At 53.3% G+C, this 26,017-nt stretch overlaps 1 protein-coding gene across 3 annotated transcripts in view; it reads right to left on the reverse strand.

The window, feature by feature from the left end:
* Positions 1-2,822: 2,822 nt before the first annotated feature.
* The window catches only part of FGFR1 (fibroblast growth factor receptor 1), a 47,091-nt gene continuing 23,896 nt past the window's right edge, over positions 2,823-26,017 (reverse strand). Inside the window, exons 3-18 of one of the 3 annotated variants that reach the window (XM_080796228.1) lie at positions 18,216-18,482; positions 16,744-16,827; positions 16,294-16,466; positions 14,006-14,129; positions 12,854-13,044; positions 10,787-10,931; positions 8,673-8,869; positions 7,476-7,621; positions 7,155-7,276; positions 6,587-6,697; positions 5,882-6,072; positions 5,009-5,131; positions 4,679-4,749; positions 4,215-4,352; positions 3,980-4,085; positions 2,823-3,871 (exon numbers count right to left, since the gene is read on the reverse strand). In XM_080796228.1, coding sequence (XP_080652354.1) covers positions 3,695-3,871; positions 3,980-4,085; positions 4,215-4,352; positions 4,679-4,749; positions 5,009-5,131; positions 5,882-6,072; positions 6,587-6,697; positions 7,155-7,276; positions 7,476-7,621; positions 8,673-8,869; positions 10,787-10,931; positions 12,854-13,044; positions 14,006-14,129; positions 16,294-16,466; positions 16,744-16,827; positions 18,216-18,482 — 2,366 coding nt within the window. In that variant the 3' untranslated portion in view covers positions 2,823-3,694. Of the gene's footprint in view, positions 3,872-3,979; positions 4,086-4,214; positions 4,353-4,678; positions 4,750-5,008; positions 5,132-5,881; positions 6,073-6,586; positions 6,698-7,154; positions 7,277-7,475; positions 7,622-8,672; positions 8,870-10,786; positions 10,932-12,853; positions 13,045-14,005; positions 14,130-16,293; positions 16,467-16,737; positions 16,828-18,215; positions 18,483-26,017 lie in introns of all 3 variants that reach the window. The other 2 variants (XM_080796227.1, XM_080796229.1) reach the window with 2 other exon arrangements.

Below are 26,017 nucleotides of genomic sequence, written 5' to 3' on the forward strand. Positions count from 1 at the left end.
AAAACCATGGGTGTTTATTTTAATTAGCTCACATTTCAAGTGTTGAATGTGGGCAAGGGATTAGTTACTTAACTTGTTCAATCCTGTTTTAGCTGAATGATTTATAAGGACTGCTGGGCTGTTCTGCAGTTCTTTCTGGCTTTCCCTACAAGGCAGAGTGGGAATGGTTATGGCGAGGGGCCCCTGGTCAGTTCTGGCTCCAACTGGCTGGCCCTCACCATTTTTTCTACATATAGGCATCTGAGACACTGGACATACCCCTCTTCCCATTCTCTGGATCGTAGGTCAGAGAAGTCAGGATGTTTCTTCAGTCTCATCACCTAGAGCCCCTGGCTGTTGGGCTCTATGGGATTGTCACATCTAGCCCCTGCTGAAACCGAGCTAGTGGTGTTCTGGTAAATGGTTACCAATCAACTCTGGTTGGGGCACAACCCTGGCTTGTAGCATTTGCCTTCAGGCTGCCAACAAGAGGTCACTGAGGGAGTCAGGAAGAGGGGTGCGCCATCAGTGCCAGCACAGTCATTAAATGGGTCACTTCTCTGTTCCAACACAAACATCTGGGAGGCAGTGTCCTGTATGTGGCCCTGAAGGCTTTTAGGTGCCAACCTGGAGGGACCTTGCCCCAAACAAACCCTCAACACCTGGGTTCTTGCTGACCTTCCGTCCCCTTGGCTCTCCTCAGCTGAGAGAGTGGGGTGGGAGGCTATGCCAGCGTGCTACAAAGCTTTCTCCTTCCCTGCAGATGCCTAGGCTTTGCTGTGCCATCTGCGAATCAACCCACTCGGTGGGACTGCAGGCAGTTTTTAAGGCCAGACCTCAGTGGTGCTGTCCAATTTGGCCGGCATCCCATTCAGAGAGCCATTTTGCCCCAACACGGAGGTGTTGGTGGCACCTGACATTTACGGACCCACACCTGTGCCACATGTAATTCTGTCCTTCAGTTTTTACAGCACCAGTCACATTGGTGACATCAAATAAATACACTGTCATGCTGTCAAACCTAGGCTGAAGATTTCCCAGTCACTACCAGTTAGCTCCCCGGAGGTCAGGTCAGACCTAGGGAACTTGGAAGCTGAGTGGCGCAGCCCCTTACGTTGACTGAGATCTTGGCCTGCTGGCTCCTCCCAGTAGAGACTGCCCGGCATGGCGGCTTCACCGTCACGGAAACAGATTTCTTGCTTCATCTGAAGGTCAATCTTCTTCACTTGAGGATCAATATAGTACATTAGTGGTGCCTAGGGACTGACCCTCTCCGGTCTACGGCAATTAGAAAAGGTGGAAAGGCAGTATTGATTAATGGCATGACGATCCCAGGCCCTAATCTTTGAACCCTGTGGAAACCAGACAGATTCAGTGCCTCTGATGGCACGACGTCTTCATTAGATAGACTGGACTCCTTTCCTCAGGAGACCCCATCTGGTTATCTAAGTAAAATGGCCATTTCATTTTCTCTCAGGTCGATTTTACTATCTTTTATTTTAGACAGTCAGCTCCGTCTCTGGGGGAATTTGTGGGTGAATGGAGTGGTAACAGCAAGGACACTACGGTCTTAGTAACAGCGCCTTATGCTCTCCAGCACCTTTCCCTAAGGCGTGGAAATCATCCACTCACACAACACTGCTTCAAGGGAGGGCTGAGGAGAGACGATCGTCAGTATTTTAGAAGGAAAGACACCACTCTAAGATCTCCAAGCAAATGATTTTAAGAGCAGAAATTCATTTCCTGGCTCTGTTCACCAAATTACGCCTTCTTTAAACACAAACACAAACTGTAATATGTTGACAGACGTGTATTTACAGAGAGACACGAGGGTAAGAGAGAACTTTACAACAGTGGCCAACTCCGCAGCTGCCCCCAAAAGAGCTAGCTCAGAAAGCAAACTTAAAGCAGCAATCCCGTTTGCCCTGTAGAAATGAAAGCGAATTGAACTTTCTTCTGTATTTCGTGGTAATTGCGCAGAGAGTAAGCCTTGGGGGTGGGGGTGGGGGCAGAGTACCTGCAGGTTCAGGGCAGAGGGTGTGAGGAGCAGAGACCCACATGCTGAGTGCAGCGATCACCAGCAGGTGGCAGAGAAAGAAAATTTCCAAGCCGCCAAACACCAAACATTCAGAGAATTTTTCCCCTTTCCTGGGGGATGGGGTGGAGTTTATACAGGAAGAACTATAGGAAGCCAAAATCTGCGATAGTTTCAACACATGAAGTCTGGTCACAGACACAGGAAGAATGGGGGGGGGGGGCGGTGAGAGAAGCATGACCAGAAGAAGCTGGCAGACATGAAGCAAGGGGTCCGAATGTCAAACTGACCTTAGGTGACAAGTTTTCGCTCACACAGAAGTACAGACAAAACCACACCCACATAAAGGGGGAGACACATATCTGGGTTTGAGTTTCTGCAGGCCCCAGGTCCTGTAATCCGTAGCTTTCCTTTTAAATCCCTCTAGCTCCACCCCTTGGCTATTTCCAGGTAGGCCCCCAGCTCCCCTTCTGATGCTCCAACCCCACCCAACCCCACCAGTTTCCTCTGAGGAAACAATCTGTGGTTGAGGGCGGCGGTAGGGCCTTGGCTCAGGGCCCAGCGCCTCGGGTGCACAGAGGTTCCTGCCCACTACACAGACGTCGTCGTCTCTTCCTGCCTTTCCAAAAAGCATCGGAGAGGTAGGAGGTTTGTCCTGGAGGTCTTGGTGCAGGACCTAAGGGGAAGTGGTTAGGAGGCACTGCAGGGAGCTTGGGCGCCCTTGGCACAGACACAGCCCCAGGGCCCGTGAGGCTCGCTCCTTTTCAGCTGACATTCTCTCCCTTGTCACACAGCCCATATAAAAATGAAGCAGCAGCAATTTTTATTGAGGGACCTAAACTGAAAATAGGTTTAGAACATAATTTAAAAAAATAAAACAGCAAAAGTAGCAAAAAATATATGACCTTTTTAAAAACATTTTCCTTTTTTTTTCTTTTTCGTTTTTTAATATATAGCAACTGATGCCTCCCAGCCACCAGGAGCATCTTACCCGATGGGTAAATCTCTGGTAACGACCCTTTTAAAAAGACATGTAAATATATACTCAGATTTATACACTTTGTGTTTTCTTCATAGCTATGTACAAAGCCCCCAGCGTGGGGCTGGGCCCCAGGGCCACGACACTGCTCCCAGCCTTCGCCTCCCCATCCTCTGGTACCAGGTATTTGGTCAGCAAAGCAAACTAGTATTAGAATTAATAAGCCCCTGGCACCATCTCTCTGGAGCAGAGGCCCGGTGCGCTTGACCTCCCCTCGCTACCGCTGTAGCCCTGAGGACAAGGCCCCCGCCACCAGAACTCAGGCTTACGGGTCACAGGAAGCAGACAAAACCAACACAGGAAAGCTCGGGCCGCTCTCGCTGGCATGCCTGCTCACCTCCCACTCCCCAGCCTCCAGGCACTGCGCCAGGGTGGCGGGGAGGGGTCTTGGTCCAACATGTGGGAGGGCACGAACTGGCCGGGAACAAGGCCCTGCCGCTCTGCTCCTCTCTCTCACAAGCAGGTTGTGAGGAGGAGGAGGAAGAGAGGCGAACTCCAGGGGGTGAAGGCCTCAGGTAGGCAGCCGGCTCCTGCCAGCAGGAAAGGGGCAAAGGGGAAGGCAGTGAGTCCCACAGGGAGGGGTCAGGGGGTGAGGGTTACAGCGGCCGATGGAGTCTGGGCAGGGGGGATGGGGGTGCTAGTCAGCGTCGTTTGAGTCCACCATTGGCAAGCTGGGCTGGGTGTCGGGGCAGACAGGGTTCCTCCGGCAACGGCTCATGAGAGAAGACAGAATCCTCCCCCGAGGAGCAGGTAGAGCTTCGGGTGTCGGGAAAGCTCGGAGAGTACTGGTCCAGGGGCACAGACAGGTCCAGGTACTCCTGCGCAAGGAGAGACAGAAGATCTGGCACTTTCCTCCCCACGGCAGTGCGCACTCACAGAGGCGTGCCTAGGGGACGGTGGCCAAAGCTAGGATAGGACAGCCTCACCTGGTTGGAGGTCAAGGCCACAATGCGGTCCAGGTCTTCCACCAGCTGCTTGAAGGTAGGTCTCTGAGAGGGTACCGCATGCCAGCAATCCCGCATCATCATGTACCTGGGAGAGGACTGTCGAGTCAGGGCAGAGAGGACCCAGGCAGGGCCGCTTTCTCTAGCGAGGCCCCTTTCTCCCTCTGTTCTTCCCCCAGGGCCTGGCCCAGGACCTCAGGCATCTTCCCACGCTTACAGCTCATTGGTGCAGTTACTGGGCTTGTCCATCCGATGACCCTCCTTCAGCAGCTTGAAAAGCTCCTCCACAGGCACGCCAGGATATGGGGAGCCTCCCAGAGTGAAGATCTCCCACAGGAGCACCCCAAAAGACCAGCTGTGGAGGAGCACAGAGCCAGCAGGTCTCAGGGGCACAGGGCGAGGCCAGCCCAGAATCCTTTCCGTTTCCCCGGTGGCTCGTCACCCTGACCCCACCCTCCCCGAGCACAGACGCTTACGGGGAACACGAGGGCCAGCGCTGGAGCTCACACTGGCCTTCCAACCTCTACCAAGTGAACAAAGTAGGTAGACATGTCCAGTGTTTTGTTTTGTTCTCTCCGAGAGGGAAGCAGACCCCTGTCAATCCAGAGGGGCACCCAGGACTTTACTATGCTGGAATGTTCTATCCCATGTATCCCTGGCAACTGCCACTTTGAAACTCACACGTCACTCTGGTGGGTATAGATCCTGTCAAACAAGGCCTCGGGGGCCATCCACTTCACAGGCAGCCGGCCCTGTAAGTGACATAGGGAGACTGCGGGTAGCCCAAGCCCCGGTGATGCAGGGACAAGAAGGGGGCGGCAGGGGGGCACGGTTGGGGGGCACACACACGGGACCAGATGTGGGAAGGAGGACATGTGCTTGGCTCGTCCCACCACACCGCCTCTCAAGCAAGGCCACCTGTGCTGGGCCCCAGCCCAGAGATGGAAGTAGAAGAAAGCCCAATGGAGTCCTGGGCAGAGGACCCATGGCTGTTCTGTCCTCAGCACTTACATTGGTTGTCTTTTTATAGTAGTCGATGTGGTGGATGTCCCGTGCGAGGCCGAAGTCTGCGATCTTCATCACGTTGTCCTCGGTCACCAGCACATTCCTGGCGGCCAGGTCTCGGTGTATGCACTGTGGGGAGCAGAGGCCGGGGTGTGGGTGAGGGGCTGCCAGCCGCCAGCCTGCCCGGGGGCCTCGGCTCCAGCACCCACGCTGCCCTGTGCTGCACGGGGCCTCCTCCTCCTGCCACACCACTACCCCTGGACCTTTCTAGGCCATGGCTGGGAGGTCCCTCGCTTCCACTTCAAAGGCAGCCATCGAGCACCTCCAGCTCCAGGACCCTGAATCACTGTAGCAAGCCCTCTGCATGGGGCTTCCCTGCCACTCCTCCCAACTCATAGCTCTGGATTCGCACCCAGGAAGGCTGAACCTGGATGCTTCGGGCCAGCCGGCATAGGAGTGTGCTCTCGAGCCCTGGCCCCCAGCTGCAGCACATCTGCACTGCGCTAGGGCTCAGACAAAGCCTCCGTTTACTGAGTACCCACACTGTACTTCACACCATCACACAAGACTCCATCCTGCCCCACAACCATCCCACAACACAGGGCTTATCATTCTTTGTGTTTGGAGATCTAGAAGTAGCTGCCTGGGGCTATACCGAGTGGCAATGCACAGATCTGAACCGTATCCAGTCCGACCCGAACACCACGGGCTACACTGGCTCTCCAGACTCCCAACGTCCCTGAGAGCCTAAGAGAGCACTGGCAGGCATGACTCCAGACGCCTCCAACCCCACCAGAGGACACAAAGTCATAAACTGGAGTACCTGGAAGGCTCTGTTCCCACCCCTGCCTCACCCAAGGGAACCCTCAGATGCCATACCTTCTTGGAGGCGAGATACTCCATGCCTCGGGCCACCTGATAGGCGCAGGATACCAGGTCCTTGGAGGAGAGCTGCTCCTCTGGGTTGTGGCTGGGGTTGTAACAGTACTCCAGCCCGGGGGGCCTCCGGGCCTGCAGGTACTCTCGTAGGTTGCCTTTGGAGGCATACTCCACGATGACGTACAAAGGACCTGGGAGTGCGGGGGCGGACTTGCCATCAGGGAGGGCAGGCAGGTGCTCAGGTTCATGCCCAGGAAGCCCCACCCTCAATTGCATACCACGTTTGTTCCCTAGGCCTACCTGCACCTTTAGGGAGCCTGGGAAATTCATTCCACTACCCCAAGAAAGCTATGGAAATGATTCTTCCCAGCGTACTCCAGGAAGCTCCTGAGCAAAGCTGGGAGGGGGGCTAATTTAAGCCATAGTGACTCAGCTGGTTCTACCCACACACTATGTGTATGAGTCTAGATACCTAACTTCTCAGACGAATGCCAGAGGGCATCAGCCCAGACCCTGAGAGGTACCTCCAGCTACCGCTGAACTGGTCTCCCCTCTTAACCCCCTTCCCTAAGCTTCGCTGAAATGCCTGGTCACTGATTATGATCTCCTCCCTGAAACACACTGTTATTCGAGGGGGAGGCCCAGGTTCTCAGCAGAGCCCCTGCGCTGGCCGGGGCGGGAGAGCTGGCCTAGCCTGGCACCTACCGTCTTGCGTGCAGGCCCCCAGCAGGTTGATGATGTTCTTGTGCTTCCCGATCATCTTCATCATCTCCATTTCTGAGATTAGGTCTGATAGGTCTTTCTCTGTTGCATCCGCTTTACACACAAACCAGGAGGGCACGAGACTCAGTTACTTGGAAGGGAGGACAAGAGGAGAAAAGCGAAGGGAGGGGACACGGGGTGGATGCCCGAGGAGGCCCTGGTCTCAGGGACTTGCTTCTTTTTCCTCCCCATTTCACATCGCAATCGATTTTCCCTTCCCCCTTACGAGAGCTGTTGGCAACATGTGCTAGGGTGTGGGGCGGAGAACGGGTAAGAAAAACCAGCTAGCTACGGTACCTAGAATAAACCCGACTGCAGCCCAGACTGATGTCAAGAACAAAGTGAGAATGTGGCCATGTCAGGGTTCAGAATGATGAATCCAGGCAATGCTATGCGGGCCGTGTGGCAGGTGTGGACCGTGACAGGGCACTGCACAGAACGGTGGCCCAAGGCCCACAGTTTGCTTGGAGAAGGAAGGGCTTGTTTTTCCAAGGACAGAGACATCACTTACCCTTCAACATCTTCACAGCCACTTTGGTCACACGGTTCGGTTTGTCCTTGTCCAGCCCAATGGCCTCCGCCAACACCACCTGCCCAAAGCAGCCCTCTCCCAGGGGTTTGCCTAAAACCAGCCTTTTGAGAAAACAAAGGGTGGTGTGAGATGGGGCTGGTAAAATTTCAGCCTTGGAGGAACATCCCATCTCCACATCTCCAAATTCCACCCAACTGAGAGCAGAAAGTGTCAACTACTCTTTCTGGATGCATCTGGTACACGTTCACTCTGAGCCGGGGGGGGGGGGGCTCCCTCTGAAGCTGAGAGTTAAAGTATTACCTATCTCGAGGCAGCTCCCAGCGAGGGTCTTCGGGAAGCTCGTATTCAGAGACCCCGGCCAGCATGGGGGTTCCACTAGAGGAGAGCCGTGAGGGCCGAACCAGCAGAACCCCAGAGTTCATGGATGCACTGGAATCCGCCGACACCTACAGGGAAGCGTGGGGTCACCCTTCTAGCGAGGATGGGGTCGGGGAGGGGAGTGGGGGTACTGAGCCGCAGGAAATTCCCACAACTCCCCGTCAGGGCTTTCCACCAGTGGCGGGGATATGTGTCTGTTATTTGACATTCTTTCCCCAACACAGAGTGCCAGAAAGACCACAAGAGGTCTGAAGATCTAAGTTCAAAAACAGCCTTATTTTTGCCGCCAGCTACCCTTTTCACTCACCTCTAACAAGCAGACCAAATCTATCTCTTCCAGACTATCATTGCAATCACAACTCTACTCTTGACCCCATTCTTTGTGAAAACTCTGCCTCAGATTATGCATCCCTTCGCCCTTTTTGAAAATTTTATTTATTTCTTTCGGAGAGAGACAGCAAAAGAGAGCAGGAGCAGCAGGGAGGGGCAGAGGCAGAGAGAGAAGCAGGCTCCCCACTGAGCAGGGAGCCCAATATGGAGCTTGATCCCAGGACCCTGGGATCAGGACCTGAGCACAAGGCAGACACCTAACCTACTGAGCCACCCAGTCATCCAGGATTATTAACTCCCAAAGCACCCTCCAGACTCAGCCCAGCTCTGAAGGAATGTTCCCTCCTTTGACACGCCTTCACCCTCTCTGTTCCATTTCCTTGGACAAGAGGAGGGTGGCATCCTGGCACCTGCCTCAGGTCCTCTCCTCTCTATCTCTGTACCTCTAACTGGCCCTCAGGGACCCTTTAAAAGTGCAACCAGAGTTGCACATTCAGCCCAGGTAGGACCTTCTCCCGATCCATGTGCCGGGTGAGCAGGGGGCTTGCAGCTGGGGTATGGTGGGCACCGAATTCATGGGCTAGAAATGCTTGGAACCCAACCCTGGAGCACTTAGGACAACACTGCCCCTGGCCCAGAAACTAGGAAGCAAAGCTAAAAGTGGCAGGTTGGGGACAGAAGAGAGAGCAGGGCATCCGAAGGTCCTAGAGGAGCCCCCACCCCCGGGGGGGGCGCGAAAGGATAGAAGGCGATGCGGAGTGTGCAAATCCCCTATCTACTTTCTGTTACCTGTCTGCGCAGAGGGATGCTCTTGGCCAGCTTGTGCACGGCCATCTGGCTGTGGAAGTCGCTCTTCTTGGTGCCACTCTTCATCTTGTAGATGATGACAGAGCCCACCATGCACGAGATGAGGAAGGCCCCCGTGCAGTAGATGATGATCTCCAGGTACAGGGGCGAGGTCATCACCGCGGGCCTCTCTTCCAGGGCTGAGTCAGTGTGAACAGGGTATTAGCAGGCTCTGGAGACCCAGATCACCAGGGTCCCAGCTTCATAAGAAAGGCCACCCCCACCTCCTTTCGTCTGAGAATTTTCAGGGCAGAAAAGAACCTAGCCAGGTCCCAGGCGGGACTGAGGTCTGGCACTGAGCTGATTAGTCAGCTTGTGATCTCTGAGTCTTCCTGATCCCGACTCGAATCCCCCAAGGGGGATGGACTAGAACTTTCTTGCCACTTAAGGCCCATCCTCGTTCATTCAGGAGCCTGCCTTGCTCAGCTGGAATGCTGGGATTGCCGGGGACCAGGGACCCCACAAGGACTTTCTCAGTCTCTTCATGGAAACCCCGTCCTTCTCCGCAGGGCCCCAGCACTACGGGTAACCCCTGTCACACGGGACAGAGGAACCACTTAGGAGTCTGTTGTCCCTGACAGCCCAGGGGCATCTTCTCCATTTCCATGTGCCACAGCACCTGACATACAGCAACACACTGTGAGTTCAAGGAGGGAGAAGAGGGAGGGACCCAGTCTGTGAGTCTGTGTCCTGGGTCCTCATATTCTGCCTATGCCGCCTGGGTCAGGTCAGACACATAAATATTTGTACCTAGCTAAACCACAGGCAAAACTAACTTCATTTCCCACCATGTCCACTTTGCTGCACTTAAGGATTCTACTCAGGCCCCAACTCCTAAAACCGAAGGAGGAAATTGGGGAGGAGGCACTGTTTTCTTCTCTTCTCCCACCTTCCATTTAGAATTCAGCCTGCTCCCACAAAAGCCCATCCAGCCGAAACTCCTGTTCTCTTATGCACGAGAGACAAGGAGGCTTCCCGGACATCCCTTCCCCACCAGCTTGAATGCCCCTCTTCCTTGCATGGTTTTCTTCTAAAGAAACCAGCCAGCCACAGAGGCAGGCACTCCAGGGACCTCCCCAGAGAGGCACCAGTGTGACCCCAGATGGAGCCTGAAGGAACCCCCGGGAGCCCAACAAGGAGGCAGCAGAGCTGATAACAGGAGGAAGTGTTTCTGTTTTTCGCTCTCCCCAGTATGGACAAACGAAGACAACCAAGTGGGAGCACACACGGGACAAAGACAGCGACGGGATAAAAACAGAACACTTCTCTGCCTCAAGCAGGGGTCAGACCCTGCTGGCCAGGCAAGGCAGAGGAAGAGACAGGGAGGGAGAGGAGGGCAGTGTCAGCACTGTGCCCAGACCCACGTGCAGGACCCTCAAGAGGCAGCGATGACCAGCCCCACCACCTGAGCAGGCTGTAGGCTCCTTCCTTCCCAGCCCAGCACACACACCTCCCTTCCGGGAGCCCAAGAGGATACATGGGCAACACGGAGTCCCCTACGGCCTCCAGAGTCAGGCCTCACTTAAAGCTCCACTTCCCGCATCTGGGTGGATGGAGCCTCTCCTCCTGAGATCAGAGGGCGGCTGGGGGGCTGGCTCTCTTCCTGATAAGCAACAAGCCTCTCTTTGCAGAATGCCTACATCTGGTTAGAGGCGGCAGCCCAGGCCTCTCTTGAGACCTCTGGAGCCAGCAAAAAAGGATCAGACTAGTCGGGGAAGGCTGCTGGGCCCAAGGAGGGAAGGAGCCTGCCCTGCACGAGAGCCCAGCTGCAGGTTAGCTCCAGATTCCATGCATGCATTGCATTGGCCAAGGGGGAGAGCCAGATGCGGGTATGCAGGTAGGAGGCCTCCGTGTTCCTGCAAAACGAGGACAGCTCCTGGGAGAGCCGAGGGGATTCGACCCTCAAGCTTTCAGACAAATCGTCAGGGCCACCTGCTGGCCCCAGGAGCCCACTCCTCTACCTCTCCCGGCTCTGTGTCTCCCCCAGCCCCACAATGCATGCTCCCCCCGTGCCCGTGGTGAGGGCAGGACATCGAGAGGAGAAGTACAGTGTATACCTTCCAGAACGGTCAACCATGCAGAGTGATGGGACAGTCCGATAGAGTTACCCGCCAAGCACGTATACTCCCCCGCGTCCTCAAAGGAGACATTCCTTAAGTGGAGCACTTCCATCTCTTTGTCGGTGGTATTAACTCCGGCAGTCTAGAAGAGACAACGGAAGCAAAATGGACAAGCACAGGACATGAGACCTCTCAGAGACACACAGAGAAAGGGAGGGAGGAAGAGAAGGGGGGGAAAAAAACCGGAGGAAGAAATGCTCCCCAGCGTCTCCTTTGCAACAAGGAACAAACAAAAACCACCAGGCAGCCAGACCTGTTAGAGGAAGACAGTGAGACCCTGAGGGAGGGGCTCCGCAGACTTGAGACGCCGCTGGCTGGTTACGACCCTTCACCAGATGCTGGCAGCCCCTGGCCCGTCCAAGCATGCGGGCGGGCGGCGGGCAGCATGGAGAAATGGGGCCCGGCGGCGGGGGCTGTTTGGTTTCAGGTAGAGAAAGTCAGAAGGCACACACAGGAGGGATGGATGGGTGCTGCAGTCACACGTGCATGCACACACACACACACGCACACGCACGGTTTGCAAGGGGACGCCCGGCCCCTTCGCTTCACCACTCAAACCTCCGTCTGTGCTGTTGTTCAGCACGCGGCCAGACCGAACCCACAAATGCACACACAGCCAAGGAGCACACACAAGGCACAGAGGGAACAGACACCAACACAAGACCAAACCAAATCAGCCTCCCAGGCCGGGTATTTTTCCATGGCTCTGGGCTCTAGAAGTACAGCAGGGTGACAGGGAAAGTCGGGTGCTGGCTTCCCCATCTGCCCCAGCAGCGTGGGGTCTGAACCACACTCCCAGCACAGGGCCCCATCCAGCTCCCCATTACCTTTTGCCACAGGTCTGGTGACAGTGAGCCACGCAGACTGGCTAGCTTCACCAATATAATTGGAAACCTTACACACATACTCCCCGCTCTGGGCCTCTGTCACATTGAACAGGGTCAGCACCTCCGCATCCGAGCTATTAATCCCCGAATGCTAGAACAAACCAACGACAAGCCAGTCAGTGGGGCACACACTGAGACGTGGCCAGACTTCGCTCCCATGTAAGGTTAAGGCAGGCCCAGGGAGCTGAGGCAAGGGAGACAGTAGTGAGATTTACCATCTTTCCCTTCTCAGTAGGACAAAACTGGACTTCGAAGGCCCAAAGCATCTGACTGAAAAAATAAACTTAAAAAGAAAACGGCTGCCCCCAGTCACACGTTGTGTCTGTGTCAGGCCCCCTCGTCCGGGTCTAGGGCAGGGACTCTGAAGGGAGCCAAAAGCTAAGGGCCAAGGCCATGGCCTCGTTCTCTGACACAGCGGTTTCAGCACCAGTAGTGAAGAGAAGGGATGGCCGTAAAACTCTGGGAGGGCCAAGCCAGGGGAGGAGGAGGTCTAACTCCACCTCCTGGCACCAGAGTTAGCCAGCCCCCCGTTACGTCTTGTTGCGAGATCCACTGGGGGAATTAGGCAATTACCTTCCCTGGATTAGTGGAGCATTCGGGGACAATGACAGTCTGGGAGTGAGAGGAAAAGGAAGAGAAGGCCATTACTCCTGATGCTGTTTACAATCTACCTGCAGCCCTTGCTTTTCCAACACTACTTAAGAGTCGTGCCCTTATCGTTCACTCACTCGCCAGAAAGGACGTGACCTGGGAGATAGGGTGGAAGCTGGGAAACGCTTGCTGGAAAGGCTTTGGTCCTGGGCAATGGAAAATCAGGAGTCCAAATGCCTTTCCTGAAAACAGCTGAGCCAAAAGCCTGAGCAAAGTCACTCTCGTGGCTCTCCAGAAACCAGCAGTGGCCTCCCCACCCCTCAGTTCCCACTGCACGGCCACTCTGTGACCTGTCACTAGCTCTGGGCAACGTGGCTAGGTCCCTATTTAAAACGGAGCATGTGCCTGAAGGGTTAAGTGATGCCTCCCAGTCACTGGTACTAAGACTGACCATAGCCACTGGGGACCAGGGAGATACAGGTCTCCTTCCCAGCACCCAGCCCACAGGGACCAGGGCCAAGATTACCTTCAAGATCTGGACATAAGGCAGGTTGTCTGGACCAATCTTACTCCCATTCACCTCGATGTGCTTTAGCCACTGGATATGGGGCTGTGGGTCACTGTACACCTTACACATGAACTCCACATTGCTGCCCAGGGCCACGGTCTTGTTGGCAGGCAACCCTGCCTGCAGGATGGGCCGGTGAGGGGACCGCTCTGTGGAAGGAAGAGACAGGAGAGACTCATGAGGCCCCGCCATGGCCCGCTTCTGGCTGGGATGGTGACAGAGGGCGTCCCCAAGACCACCAAAGAGAAGTGAGCTCCCCTTGGCTTTTCCAGTGAGCAGAGCATTTCCAGTCTCTGCCAAGCCTTAGCCCCATGACTCTGAGCCGGGAGAGGGAAGATCTAAGTGACGAGGATCTTCCTCCGCACAGCCATGCATCCATTTTCACGGGCACCAGAAGTCTCTCCCGCCTTCGATGGAGAGACCCTATCACTTTGATCACACCCCCAGTCCTCCCTAACAAAAATTACACAGAGGAGTTTAGACTTGCTCCTGCAAGTGTGGCCCAAAAACAGCAGCACCAGCAGCACTCAGAGCTCCCCAGCAGTGCCGAATCTCTGGTCTTTTCCGGCTGCACCAGAAGCTTCTCTTTATGCCATATCCTCAAAGCCAAGACAGAATGCTGGGGGGGCAGCTCTTTACCGTAAGATCTCTAGAGAATGAGGGGCTGCCGCAGCAGTACCAAGAGCCGTGCTGGGCCTCCTCAAGTTTCCTGCGATGCCCCACAGTTGGCACGGGGCTGGGGTCTGGCACTACTGAGCCTCCGTCTGCTCTTCTCTGGAGCAGGAAGCATGGTGCCAACCTCGCCCGTGGGAACTGCCGGTGCCCAAGCCCCGACCCCCAGCAGACTGTCCACGAGGCAGCAGCCACCGGAATGCCGTGTGACCCCCCACTCTGGTCACCCCTCATGGGACACCAGCCACAACACCTTTCACCTTTCAGGAGCCAGAGCGGCGTCCAAGCCTCTCAACTAAATGCACAAACCGGGCACGAAACCGGCTTCAGGTGACAGCTAACAGATGTCTGTGCCAGCCTGGACACTCTGGCCATTCTCTCAAAGCCCTGCTCTCTTTCCTCGCAGCTCCTCTCACCCTGTCGCCGCGACCTTCTTACCCACTACGTCGAGCTGGTAGGTGTGGTTAATGCTGCCATATTCATTCTCCACGATGCACGTGTAGTTGCCCTTATCCGAAGGCACCACGGAGTCCATTATGATGCTCCAGGTGGCGTAACGGACCTGAGGGGAGACATGCCAGAGCGCTCCACTGCGGGTCTGGAGGAGAATGGAGGCAGAAGCTCCCGGTGGCACTTACCCTCCAGTCCCAGCCTGGGGCCCCCTGCGGCATGTGGGCCAGGACAGGGCAGAGACCGCCCCCCCACCCCGCCCCCGGTCCAGGTGTACTGAAAGAACCCATCAGGCGCATAGGTAGGCAGGTACAAGGAACTCTGGACATCCTCCTGCAACAGCCAGGGCCACCTGCTGTCTGACCTACGTGCCTCCCGCCTTTTCCCAAATGCACCAGGCTCTTCCCACTCTGCCCCTCCCGGAGTTCAGCCCAGTATGCCTCTGACCTCTTCTTCCAAGAACCCTCTCCTCCTGCCCAACCTTGGGTCAGAATGGTTCTCACTATCCCTCTGGGCCCCTGATCACAGCCCACTTTTTGTGACAAGTGTTCAAGGATGCATGCCCTCCTGTTAGACTGGAAATTCTCTGTGGTCAGGAACACTGCCCTCTATCACATGGCAGTGCCTTGCACACGGCAAGTGTTGCATAAATTACTTTAAAATGTTTCCCTATTTTTCCTGATCTCTGCTTTCCTTTTCTTTTTAAAGATTTTTTTTTTAAAGCAATCCCAGGGCACCTGTGTGGCTCAGTGGGTTAAAGCCTCTGCCTTCGGCTCAGGGGATGATGCCAGGGGGCATCAGGCTCTCTGCTCAGCAGGGAGCCTGCTTCCCTTCCTCTCTGCCTACTTGTGATCTCTGTCAAATAAATAAATAAAATCTTAAAAAAAAAAAATAAAGCAATCTCCACACTCAGTGTGGGGCTCAAACTTACAACCCTGGGATCAGGAATTGCATGCTCACCAACTGAGACAGCCACGCACCCCAATCTCCGCTTTCCTTGTACAAGATTAATGGCAAAAAAGCAGCGAGGTGAGATGGGACAGAAGGATGATCAGAGTCTAAAGAAGGGATTAAGGAGGAAGAAGTTCTTCCTAGAGACGTAGATGGGCAAAGGATGCAAACAGACAATTCACACAGCAGGAAACAAAAATCGCTTATTAATATATGAAAATCTAAAGTCTGCTAAGAAGCAGAACAATACATAAGAGAAGAGTGAGGTACTTTTCTCATCAAAGTTGTTGGCTCAGGTATGGGAAACTTGCCATTCTCATACTCTGCTACGGGGAGATGAACTAATTTTTTCTTTTGGGAAAGTAATTGTTACCATACCATATTTTACATAGTAAAATAAAATTAAAAAATAAAATCACACTCCTGCTCATTACATCATCCTCCATTAAAGCAAATATCACAATAAATAAAATATAAAATAAAATATAATATAATATAAAATATAATATAAAATAAAATATAAAATATGTACTTGGAACTCTACTGCCCAGTACACTTTCTGGAAAGATATGTGTTCAGGAAATGTTCATGTAAAAAGAAATAAACGAATGAGTAAAATTACCTAATTACCGGAGGAGAAAAAGGTGATGCAAAATATGCATCAAGGGCTTAAAAAAATTCTTATACGTGGTCTAGTAACTTCACTCCTGGCAATCTTTAAAAGCACAGACAAAGATTTATGTACAAAGATATTCACCATAATATAATTTATAGTGAAAAATCAGAAAGTGACAAATACCACAAAACAGGTTGTTATATTATGAGACATTTTAATAATGAAATACTATGCAGCCATGAAAAATTATCTCTCAAACACATGGCGAAAGACTCATGTTGTAATATTAAGAAGTGACAAGAAATTATATATACAGTATGATTATATAAAAACCATATACATAGAAAAAAAGACTGAAAAGGTTTTTGTTTTTGTTTTGTGAGAGCGAGCACACAAGGTGGGGGCAGGGCAGAGGGAGAGAGAATCCCAAGCAGGCTCCACGCCCACTGTGGAGCCCGATGAGGGGCTTGATCTCACAACTCTGAGATCATGAGCTGAGCAGAGTTGGACGGTTAACACTGAGCCACCCAGGTGCTCCAAGACTGAAAACATTTTAAAGCTTCATTTGCAGTTTCTTGTACCTGAAATTTTTCTAAAGTGCACTGCTTTTATAGTTAGAAATCATTAAACAATTAATGACACATAATAAGGATCTTCCAAGTAGCTTCTCCTGTTCCTCTTACGCCAACTTTCATATACGCACACGTACCTTGTAGCCTCCAATCCTGTGGTCAGGTTTGAATTCTTTGCCATTTTTCAACCAGCGCAGTGTGGGGTTGGGAGTCCCACTGGAAGGGCATTTGAACTTCACGGTCTTGGCAGCTGGCACCGCGTGCAATTTCTTTTCCATCTTTTCTGGGGATGTCCAGTATGGAGCCACGGCTGCCCAGGGAAAGCCAAGAGAGGCAGGCAGGGGGCCAGTCAGGTTCAGGAGCAGGAGCCTAGGCCAGGACCCAGAGGTGTCCTGCCTACCTGCCCAACACTTGTGAACAGTGCCTGCTCTAATCAGGGCACCCCAGGGACCCCAGGGCTAAGCATCATGACCCCATGTGTCCTCTCCTCCCATTCTCCCAACAATCATCCAAGCCTCCCCCTTCCCTCTCAAACCCAACACCCGGCCCAAAGGGCAGTAAGGTAGGAAACAGTGTCTCACGCATACGGTTTGGTTTGGTGTTATCTGTCTCTTTCTCCTCTGAAGAGGAGTCATCATCATCATCGTCATCCTCCGAGGAGGGGAGAGCATCTATGGGAAGCAGAAGGGGGCACTGAGGTCCCTTTGAAGGAAAAGGGCTCACTAGGTTTCCATCCGTATCAACAGCCGGCCATGGACATGAAGGCCAGTCCAGTTACAGACGATTGCAGGTGCCCGTCCCCACACTGGACCCCAGTCCCATCCTGCCCTCAGTGACAGTCTCTCTGCAGGATGGAAACGTCATTGAACTGCATTCTCTTTGCCTGTCCCCCACCTTTTCCATCCCAGTGCAGTACTCCTCTGTCCAGAAGCCTCGAGACTGGCCAGTTCCATCAGGGGCAGCCGGTCCTCTCGAATTCCATTCTACCCTGCATTCAGAGGTTCTCGAAACTCAGCACCACCTGCATGTGCTGGGTCTCAGGACTAGCAGCCAGGGAAACTATGTGTCTCCTTCTTGAGAAACCCAGACAGGTCTAGGCACACTATGACCAGAAGCCATTTCTACAGCCATGGCCCAAACAATTTCTAGTTGGGATTTTTCCACCACACGTGTGCTAACGTTTGGGGCTGCCCTTCATAACCAGAGCAGAGAGGGAGCCCACCACAGTCCGCAGCTGCCAACACTTCTCCGCAAGGATCCACTCCTTTTAAGAGGCTTGACACACATGTGGTCACCAAGTAGCGTTCATGCCAGATCTTTTTCCAGTCCCTCCTAATGCTTTTGGGGGTCTGGAGGGAAATAAAGGAGGCAAGTCCTTCAACTGGGGGGCAGGTTCTAAATGATGCCTGGAGGAGAGGTGATGCCCAGCCCTCACCCTGGATTTGCACACATGGTGTAAAGAAAATTTCAGCTCTTCTTTGTTTAACCCTAGAGTTGTATAAAAGTCATGTTCTAGAAGTGGCAGATTCCCAAAGTCACAGAGCTCTGGGGTTCCCTGGCTGCCCTTAATACAGCTCCAGAAGCTGGAGGACAGATGTTTTCCATGAAGCCTGGGAGTATGGCGGTGCACCTGGATCCCTTCCCATCACAGTAGGGACCCACCTCACCACACAGTCCAGGGCTCTAACCCCTGAGCCAAGTACCAAGTCCAAATGGCAAGGGAATGACAGAATGGAAGCTGGCCGAGTCCCAGGTAGCACCTGGAGATCTGGGCAAGCGATGGTGGAAAAAATCAGTGTCTTACTGACCCAAGCGTATCAGCAGTCACTTCTAAGGCAGATCCTGGAAGGCCAGATCGCTGACCTGAGGCCTACACCAACCGGTCACCCCTGAGAGCTAAGCCACGCGGCGGGCGGGGAGCAGTGTTAGTGGGCAGCAGTTTCCGAAGCAGAGTGGGGGCAGATCTTGAAGGGGCGGAGGTTCGCCTCCCCCTGAAACCAGCAGAGAGGATGGGAGGGATGCATCTGGGGAGAGGGAGAGGGCAGGCTTTGCTACCAACCTGAGACATTGACGGAGAAGTAGGTGGTGTCACTGCCCGAGGGGCTGCTGGTCACACAAGCGTAGAGGCCGGAGTCGGCAGGCACGGAGTCCCGCACCTCCACCTCCTCCCCTGTGATGCGGGTACGGTTGCTTTCCACCAGCTGCACCCCGTCCCGCAGCCAGTTGATGCTCTGGACATCGTCCCGCAGCCGACAGCGAAGCTGCAGCGGGTCACCAGGGTGGACCAGGAAGGACTCCACTTCCACGGGGGCTCCCCAGGGCTGGGCTGCAGCCACCCATGGGGGCCGGGAAGAGGAATCGAGGATGGGGCAGGAAGAGGGGGAGAGGGAAGAGGGCGAGAGACAAAGGGAGTTAGGCTAGGCGAGCCGCACTGAGCTGCGACATCCCGGGGGGCTACAGAGCTAGGAGGAGGGAACGCGGGTAGGGGTCAGTGGGGGACAGCTGGCCCCTGGAACCCTACCTCTTCTTCTCTACCTGACTCCCCCATAAAGGGCAAAAGAAGAAAGAGGCAAAGCCAGGAAGCAGCCACAGCAGCATTAAGCAGTTGACGTTCATTCCCCTCCATTCAAGGGGGGTGGGGAGGGGAGGAAGGCCAGTCCCCCCCCCACCTCCCCACACCAGGGCTTCTTTGTGTCCAGAATGCCCCTCCCTGCACACTCGGTTCTTTGCCAAGAGTGGTCACTTCCCAGGAGAACACCCCATTCCTTTGGGCTAGGCCAGCCTCAGCGCTTTCCCTAGTAACAGCTGAGCAAACCCGGTCCCTCAAAAATCCAGCAGCCCCCACCTAAAGGAGAGAGAGAAGGTAATTTGTCAACAGGGGCTCTCAGGTCCAGTGATCCGGCAGGGAAGGGTCTCGGCCCTCAGTGAGTCCGATGTGTAAGATGCGTATGTGGAAGAGCCGGCCCAAGGAGAGGTCAGCTCAGGGGAACCTCTGGCTAACAGGTGTCAGGCCAGAGGATTCAGAGCTTTTGAGTCTATTAGGAGCGGACGCCTGCAGCTGCCACCAAGCCCACACTTGCTCTGGCTACAGCAGCCCTTGCACACAAAGCTCCTTTCTCCTCGTCCCACTGCCGGGCTCCCCCCCTCAAGCCCCCGCCTTCCCCGCCCCCAACACACTGTCACACACGTTCGCTCCCCCTCACCTCTCCTGCCCTGGATCCCGGGTGCTCCACGGCTCACAGATCTGATGCGACCCGGTCACCCATCCATCCCTCTCACGACCAGCAACTGGGCACTGACAAAGAAGGCCTGAGGCCAGGCACACCCTGGAGGCCACTGTCCCAGACTGTTACCTGGTCCTGAGCACCCCCCCTTTACTAGGCAGGGGGAAATGCGGCTTCTATTTCCATTCAGGATGCTCAGGGGCGCTCCCTCCCTGCATCTCTGCCCACCGAAGCCCTCCGCCCACAAAAAAAGTGCACCTGGGGGCGCCTGGGTGGCTCAGTGGGTTAAAGCCTCTGCCTTCAGCTCAGGTCATGATCCCAGGGGCCTGGGATTGAGCCCCACATCAGGTTCTCTGCTCAGCAGGGAGCCTGCTTCCTCCTCTCTCTCTCTCTGCCTACTTGTGATCTCCCTCTGTCAGATAAATAAATAAAATCTTAAAAAAAAAAAAAAAGTGCACTTGTTTTGGCTCCTATCCACCACCTGACTTATGTCTCCTGGGAGCCTTCTTTCATTCTCAGCCCCCCACGCCCCAGTTAACCATCAGCGGGCTCAGCCAGGACTTCCTGCAGGTCCCTAAAGTAGGAGCCCCTGAAACACACACTTTCTCCCATCCCCGCACCCCAGGGCCCTTAAAGGCCCACGTCCTGCTGTCTCTCAGCTGCCCTCCAGGTTTCTGCCTGGCTGGGGATTCTGCCTCAAAGCCTCTTCTAGCTCCCAGTCTGGGTCAGGTGCCCTCCCACTGCACTGCACACTGAAGGAAAGTCCCCAGGATGGGGATGACACCCAGTACAGTGCCTGGCACTCAAAGAGTTGCCTAATAAATGCATAAAAGGACACAGGCACTGCCTCCTCCTCTTCCTTTCTAAATCTTCTTTTCTCCTTCTCCAATCCTCACTGTAACCAACTCTGGAGTTTACCCAGGTTTTTGCCAGAAACCTTACAAATGAAGGAAATGAGCCCCTTGGGCGTCAGCCAGCACCAGGGACTAACAGCTGCTTTCCTCAGAGGGGCCAAGGCAGTAGGCCCTGACCCTCTTCAACCCAAGGGCTGTCTTAAATACTGGGTATATGTGAGTCATCAAAAGTGGGGGCGCTGCTTCAAAAGGGTTTGGAAGCCACCAGGCTAACAGTCATTTATATTTTTGTGAATCAGGTCAAGAGGAACACCACAAAGGTGAGCAGAACACGTAACTGATTAAAAATAAGCTTCTGTGGGTCTTAAAAAAAAGTTATTCTTTCCATTTTTAATGGTTTGTGGTTTTGCCAAAAGAAGGGAGAAGAAAAGCAGTTGAGACTTGACCCTTAAGAAAAACAGGAGACACTCCTATTGATCAAATCTCCACTCCCTCCAATGACCTCACTGATTAAATATTTTGCAGCTCCTAATCTGTACAAGCCATTGGTCAAATAGTCAACTCAAACAGTCAACTCGGTAAACTCAAATTCTTAGCCTCTGGCATCACAGCCTCTTTTGGCAGGCCCAGGGGACAAAGAGGTGGTAAGGACAACGTGGGCACTTCCCCGGGAGAAAGCAGCCAAGGGACACTGGCCTGGCTGAGACCAGCTCTGGCTGATTCTAGTTTGGATCCCCAATTTCCTGGTCATCTCAACACAACTTACGGGGATGTATGAAAAGTCTCAAGGACCAGCTTTCTTTTCCCTGCCACTGGAGTTCCAACTCCCTCGGAGGCTCTAAGCCTTGGTGTGCTTTGCCCCTTTATTCTCCTGATCAAGATCCTGCACCATAAAATCAAAACCCCTGCTTGGCATTCAAGGCTCTCCTCCCCCACAGAGCCTTCTTCTCCCTACCTTCCACTTCAAGGCTGGCTGTTCTCCAGGCCAACTGTACTCTCTCCTCACAACAAAATTGACTTTGGCTCAAGACCTTCAGCTCTGTGATGCTCTAGTCCTTCCCCTACTTCACCCCGCCCGACACTGCTCAAAGTGCACCATCAAAGCCGGCAGGAAGCCTGCTGTTGGCCCCAAGTGTTGCTACCCTAACTGTAACACAGTTTCTGCACAAACCACACAAATTCACACTCGATTACATGCCATCTTGTATCATTTCTTTTAAAAACATCTTTGTTGAGATATATTCACATACTACAAAAGTCACCCATTTAGAGCACACAAGTTCAATTTTTTTAAAAGTATATTCACAGAGTTATGCAACCATCACCACAATCTAACTGTAGAACATTTTCTAATCACCCCCAAAAGAAACCCCCCACCCACAGCCAGCCACTGCTGCTTTGTTCCTTAGACATCTGCCTGGCCTGGATATTTCGCATCAATGGAATCACACACTGATGATCTTTTGCAAGTGTCTTCTTTCATTTAGCATAACGCTTGCAAGGTTCTTCCATGCTGTGGCACGTCTCACTACTTCACTCCTTTTCATGGCCAACTAATATTCCACTGTAGGGATGGTCTACATTTTATGAACCCGTTTATCAGTTGATGGACATCTGGGTCTACTGTTTCCTAAACAGTCCCAAGTGCCCGTGTCTTCCTCTCCTAAGAAACAGCAACCAACTCAGAGCAGAACTGCCTGTTGTCATTTTCCCACAGTGCCTAACAATGCCAAAGACAGAAAACACCCAATGAGGTCTTCAACTGAATTTAGCACTTGGGAAAAGCTAATTTTAAGAGGAACCAAAAATCAGCCCACAGCTCCTGGGTTATGGAGATATTTTTCATGGCTAAGAGTGCTCTTGATTGTGTGTCAACATCTCTATTTACAAAGCAGGTATAATGCCACTTTCTTCTAGGAGGCGATGGAAAGGTAACCACGCAATTGCTGGTTTCCTGGGCCCTGCCTGTCTGCATCGCTGCCCTGAATAACAGTCCTGACCTGGGGGAGTCCTACTTATGGTGGCTGATGCAAGGATGTCCTTGCTCACTGGAAGCCTCTAACAATTCAGTCCCTACCCTCCTCCATTCTCCTTTTGGTCTTTCTGGTGTCCCCCATTTATGTCCCCACTGGGAAAGGCCCTTGTATCTGTGGCCCCAGTTCCTCTGAGCTGGCCTTTCTCTGGTCAAGACCAATGGGCCAGGGTCACACTTGCTAGGTGTCTGGTAGCAAGAGAGGAGTGGACGCCTTTATTGAGCTGGTCATGGAAGATGAAGGAAAGAAACCCAGTTTATCGCTTGGCCCCTTGAAGCCATGGTTCTTCCAATCTTGGAGAACCTGGTTAGCTGGAATGGGGTTACTGTAAGGAAAGCGGCAAACCAGAACACTAACTTGCTTTTAGCATCTTGTTTCCCAAGAGATGAGGTGGAAAACGAGAGGCTGGAGGACATCTGGTATCTGGATTCTGTGATGACCTTGCCTGAGGCCGGAGGGGTCGGGCCAGAAGTCAGATCACAACATTCACTCTTCCAGGTTTAAGGTGCATGTGTTTGAAGTGCATTGTGGAAAAAGATGCTCTGCATTCTGACGCTCAAGGCACAGGGTCCCTGTTCTCATCACTGGGCGCGGGAAAGTTAGGGTTAGGGTTAGGGTTGGACCTGAATATCTCTAGAGGTTAAGACTGCCAACGCCTTGGTCAATTCTCCAGAAACTGGGAGTGAACAAAAACTCCCGCTTGGCTGCATGAATGAGACCACTGTGGAAGGCTGTGTAGGCGGGATCCAGGGCCCCCTTTAACGAGAGTAAAAGGGATTCATAAGACCAATCACCAGTCCCATCTTGTTTCTCTAACAGAGCCTTTCTATCCCCCAAGGAAAACCAAGAGCAGATCAGGGACCCACACTTTAGTAATCCTCAGGGAACCAGCTAGAAAAAGAGGAGGGGGGAGGGGCGGTGTTTCCCACAAGCTCTCAAGTCCAGGAACAAGATGAATGTTGTTAATGGAGCCTTACTGAGTCCCTCTTCCCTTCCTAATATTCCTCCAAAATACCAGGGCTTTGTAGTCCCCAATAAGCCAACAGAAGGTAGCATTTTCTGATGGCACAACCGGCCAGAAATGTGCCACCGTTCCCTAGCAGGCAGTTCTGCCCTGGGTACATCCCATCAGAGCCAAGTGCTGGATTCGAAATCATGAAGTCTTCTGCCAGCTGTGGGCACTGTGCCAGGTAGGGGAATGGGGCCTGTGATGAGGCCCAAACCCATACATGAACCTTGTCATTTTTTTTTTAAGATTTTATTTATTTATTTGACAGAGATCACAATTAGGCAGAGAGATAGCGAGAAGCAGGCTCCCTGCTGAGCAGAGAGCCTGATGTGGGACTTGATCCCAGGACCCTGAGATCATGACCTGAGCCTAAGGCAGAGGCTTAACCCACTGAGCCACCCAGGCGCCCATGAACATTATCATTCTTAGGAGACAGTTCCTATGACAGTGACAGGCTTGGGACCAAGAATAGTGCCCTGTTTTGGTATGGCACTTGATACTTCAAAAGGCAGGTTTAGGGCTCCCCAGTGGCTCAGCTGGTTAAGCATCTGCCTTCGGCTCAGATCATGATCTCCAGGTCCTGGGACGGAGCCCCCACATCCCCCCATCAGGCTCCCGGCTCAGCAGGGAATCTGCTTCTCTCTCTCTGCCCCTCCCCACTGCTCGTTCTAATTAATAAATAAATCTTAAAAAAAAAAAAGAGGCATGTTTATTCATGTTCATTCCCATTTAAGTATGAAAAACAGAGATTCAGGGATTTCTTTCAAAATCACACAACACTGGGGTCAGCACTGGCTCAGCACTGGCTGAGCAGCACTAGCTCTCGATGCTGGGTCTGCCCGGCCTGGGCCCCTCCAGTGTCTCAATTTTCACCCAGCACCAGGTAGAATGACAGGTGACCCACTTGAGGTACTTCATGTGGCTTTCACAAGTAGACAGCACCGTCCTCCCCTCCCCGTGTCCCTGGCTCCATTCTGGGTCAGTTGCCAGACACCTTCTCTGGCTCCTGAGACCCTCACCTCTGAATAGTTTACAGCCAAGCTGATGACCTCTGATGACCCCTGCCTGACTTGCTGAGAAAATTAAGAACATCAGGCAAAGGGGGCTCCCCAACCCTCTCCTTGGGCCAGCTCTCCTGCTCACACATCTGAACGGTGCAGCACTCAAACCCTGACTTGTCTGCACGGGCACCCGCATTCCATGCCCTCACACCTCCTAGGCCCTCGGTGCATTTCTTCCTCCTCCAGAATCTGGAGCCACCCCACCCCCCACCCAAGCTCAGCTGTCCAATCTCTCAGCCAAGCCAATGCCCACCCTGCCCCTCTTATTTTGCTTCCTCCTAAAGTGCCTTTTCCCTCTGCTCTCTCCTGTCACTCCTCCAGTCGTGAAAATTCACTCCCCGAACTGCAGTCTTCAACCCTATTCTTAACGTGCCCTCCCAAGACATACAGATTGTCCAGGCTTTATCTTGCACTTATTCACGCTGCTTGGCCGTGGGCTGGTCCATAAATGCGCATCTTCTCTAGCCTCTGTGCTGTCACCCACATCCTGCACTCCAGAGGATAACCCGCCCCAACAAAGCCCGGGCTTGTTGTCTCGGGGTCACATTTTCTGTCATCCCTATGAAACCCTTTTGATTTTGGATTTCTGGGTCAAGAAAATTAGGGGAGAATGGCCATTCTCTTCAGGAACGTGGGGGGAACTGGTGGTCCAGCAATGTTTACAGTCTTGGCACAAACTCCCCAGAGATAAATGAGGGGGCAATTGTGGGTGGGGGAGGAACTCGGGGTGGCTTTGAAGGCAACTTAAAAGGAACACAGAACAGCGCGGCAGGGCTCCGGGAACCCTCTGCAGAGGTTTTTTATTACGTTATTTTGGCTTTGAAATGGAACTGAAAACTTACTTTCGTCTGGCAAGGCCGGGCCAGAGCACGGATCTCACCGAAATCCCGGGAATAACTGTCCTCCCACAAGAATTGGGGCAGAGAGGAAGCCCTAAAAACAGGGGATTCCCTGAACTCACCATGTCCCCAACATCTGGGGAAAGCTGCAGAAATGGGGGAGCAGAGGCATGTGTGATAGAGGAGACAGAACATACAGTATCAATTAGCAGGGTCCCACACCCTCCTGGGGCAGCACTCACCAGTCCCCCAACCCAGGGGATTTGGAGTGTAAGTTTTTTTTTTTTCCTTAAATAGGAAAAGGGAAAGAAGTAAGAGGGAACATTTTGCATGCAAATGGGCCACTGCCAGAAGAACCCATTAAAATGTAAAAACTCCACATTCAGCCTGACAAAACGGTGCAAACTGCTGTGTTTGCCAGAGGGGCAGCAATACAGCTCCCGACAAAGGGGCCGAGGAACAATGGCGGGCTGAATGGCCTCTGTCAGCAGGTCCCCTCGCGCGTTGCCATGGGGACCCCACCGGGGCTTACTAAAGGTATTTCCTGAGGAGAAAGGCAGTGCACACAAGCCCAGGCAGCCCGGCTAATCCTGACAGGAAGCCATCGCCATTCAGCAGCCCAGGGGCTTGGGGCCGGAGTTTTGTTTTGTTTTTATTAAAAAAAGATTTCGGTCTTTTGTGTGTCCCACCTCATCACTGTAATTTAGTGCAGAGCCGCCTGCGCTGGCCAAAGCCTCAGCCAGGGCCCTGCGCCCGCCCAAAACAGACCCCCCAAAACAGCTCCCCAGTAGCTGGGCCAGAGGAGGCCCAGGCGTACAGAACCCCACTTGGGAGAACCAGG

Source organism: Martes martes (assembly GCF_963455335.1).
Source record: "Martes martes genome assembly, chromosome: 2".
In the NCBI taxonomy this organism is placed as follows: Eukaryota; Metazoa; Chordata; class Mammalia; order Carnivora; family Mustelidae; genus Martes; species Martes martes.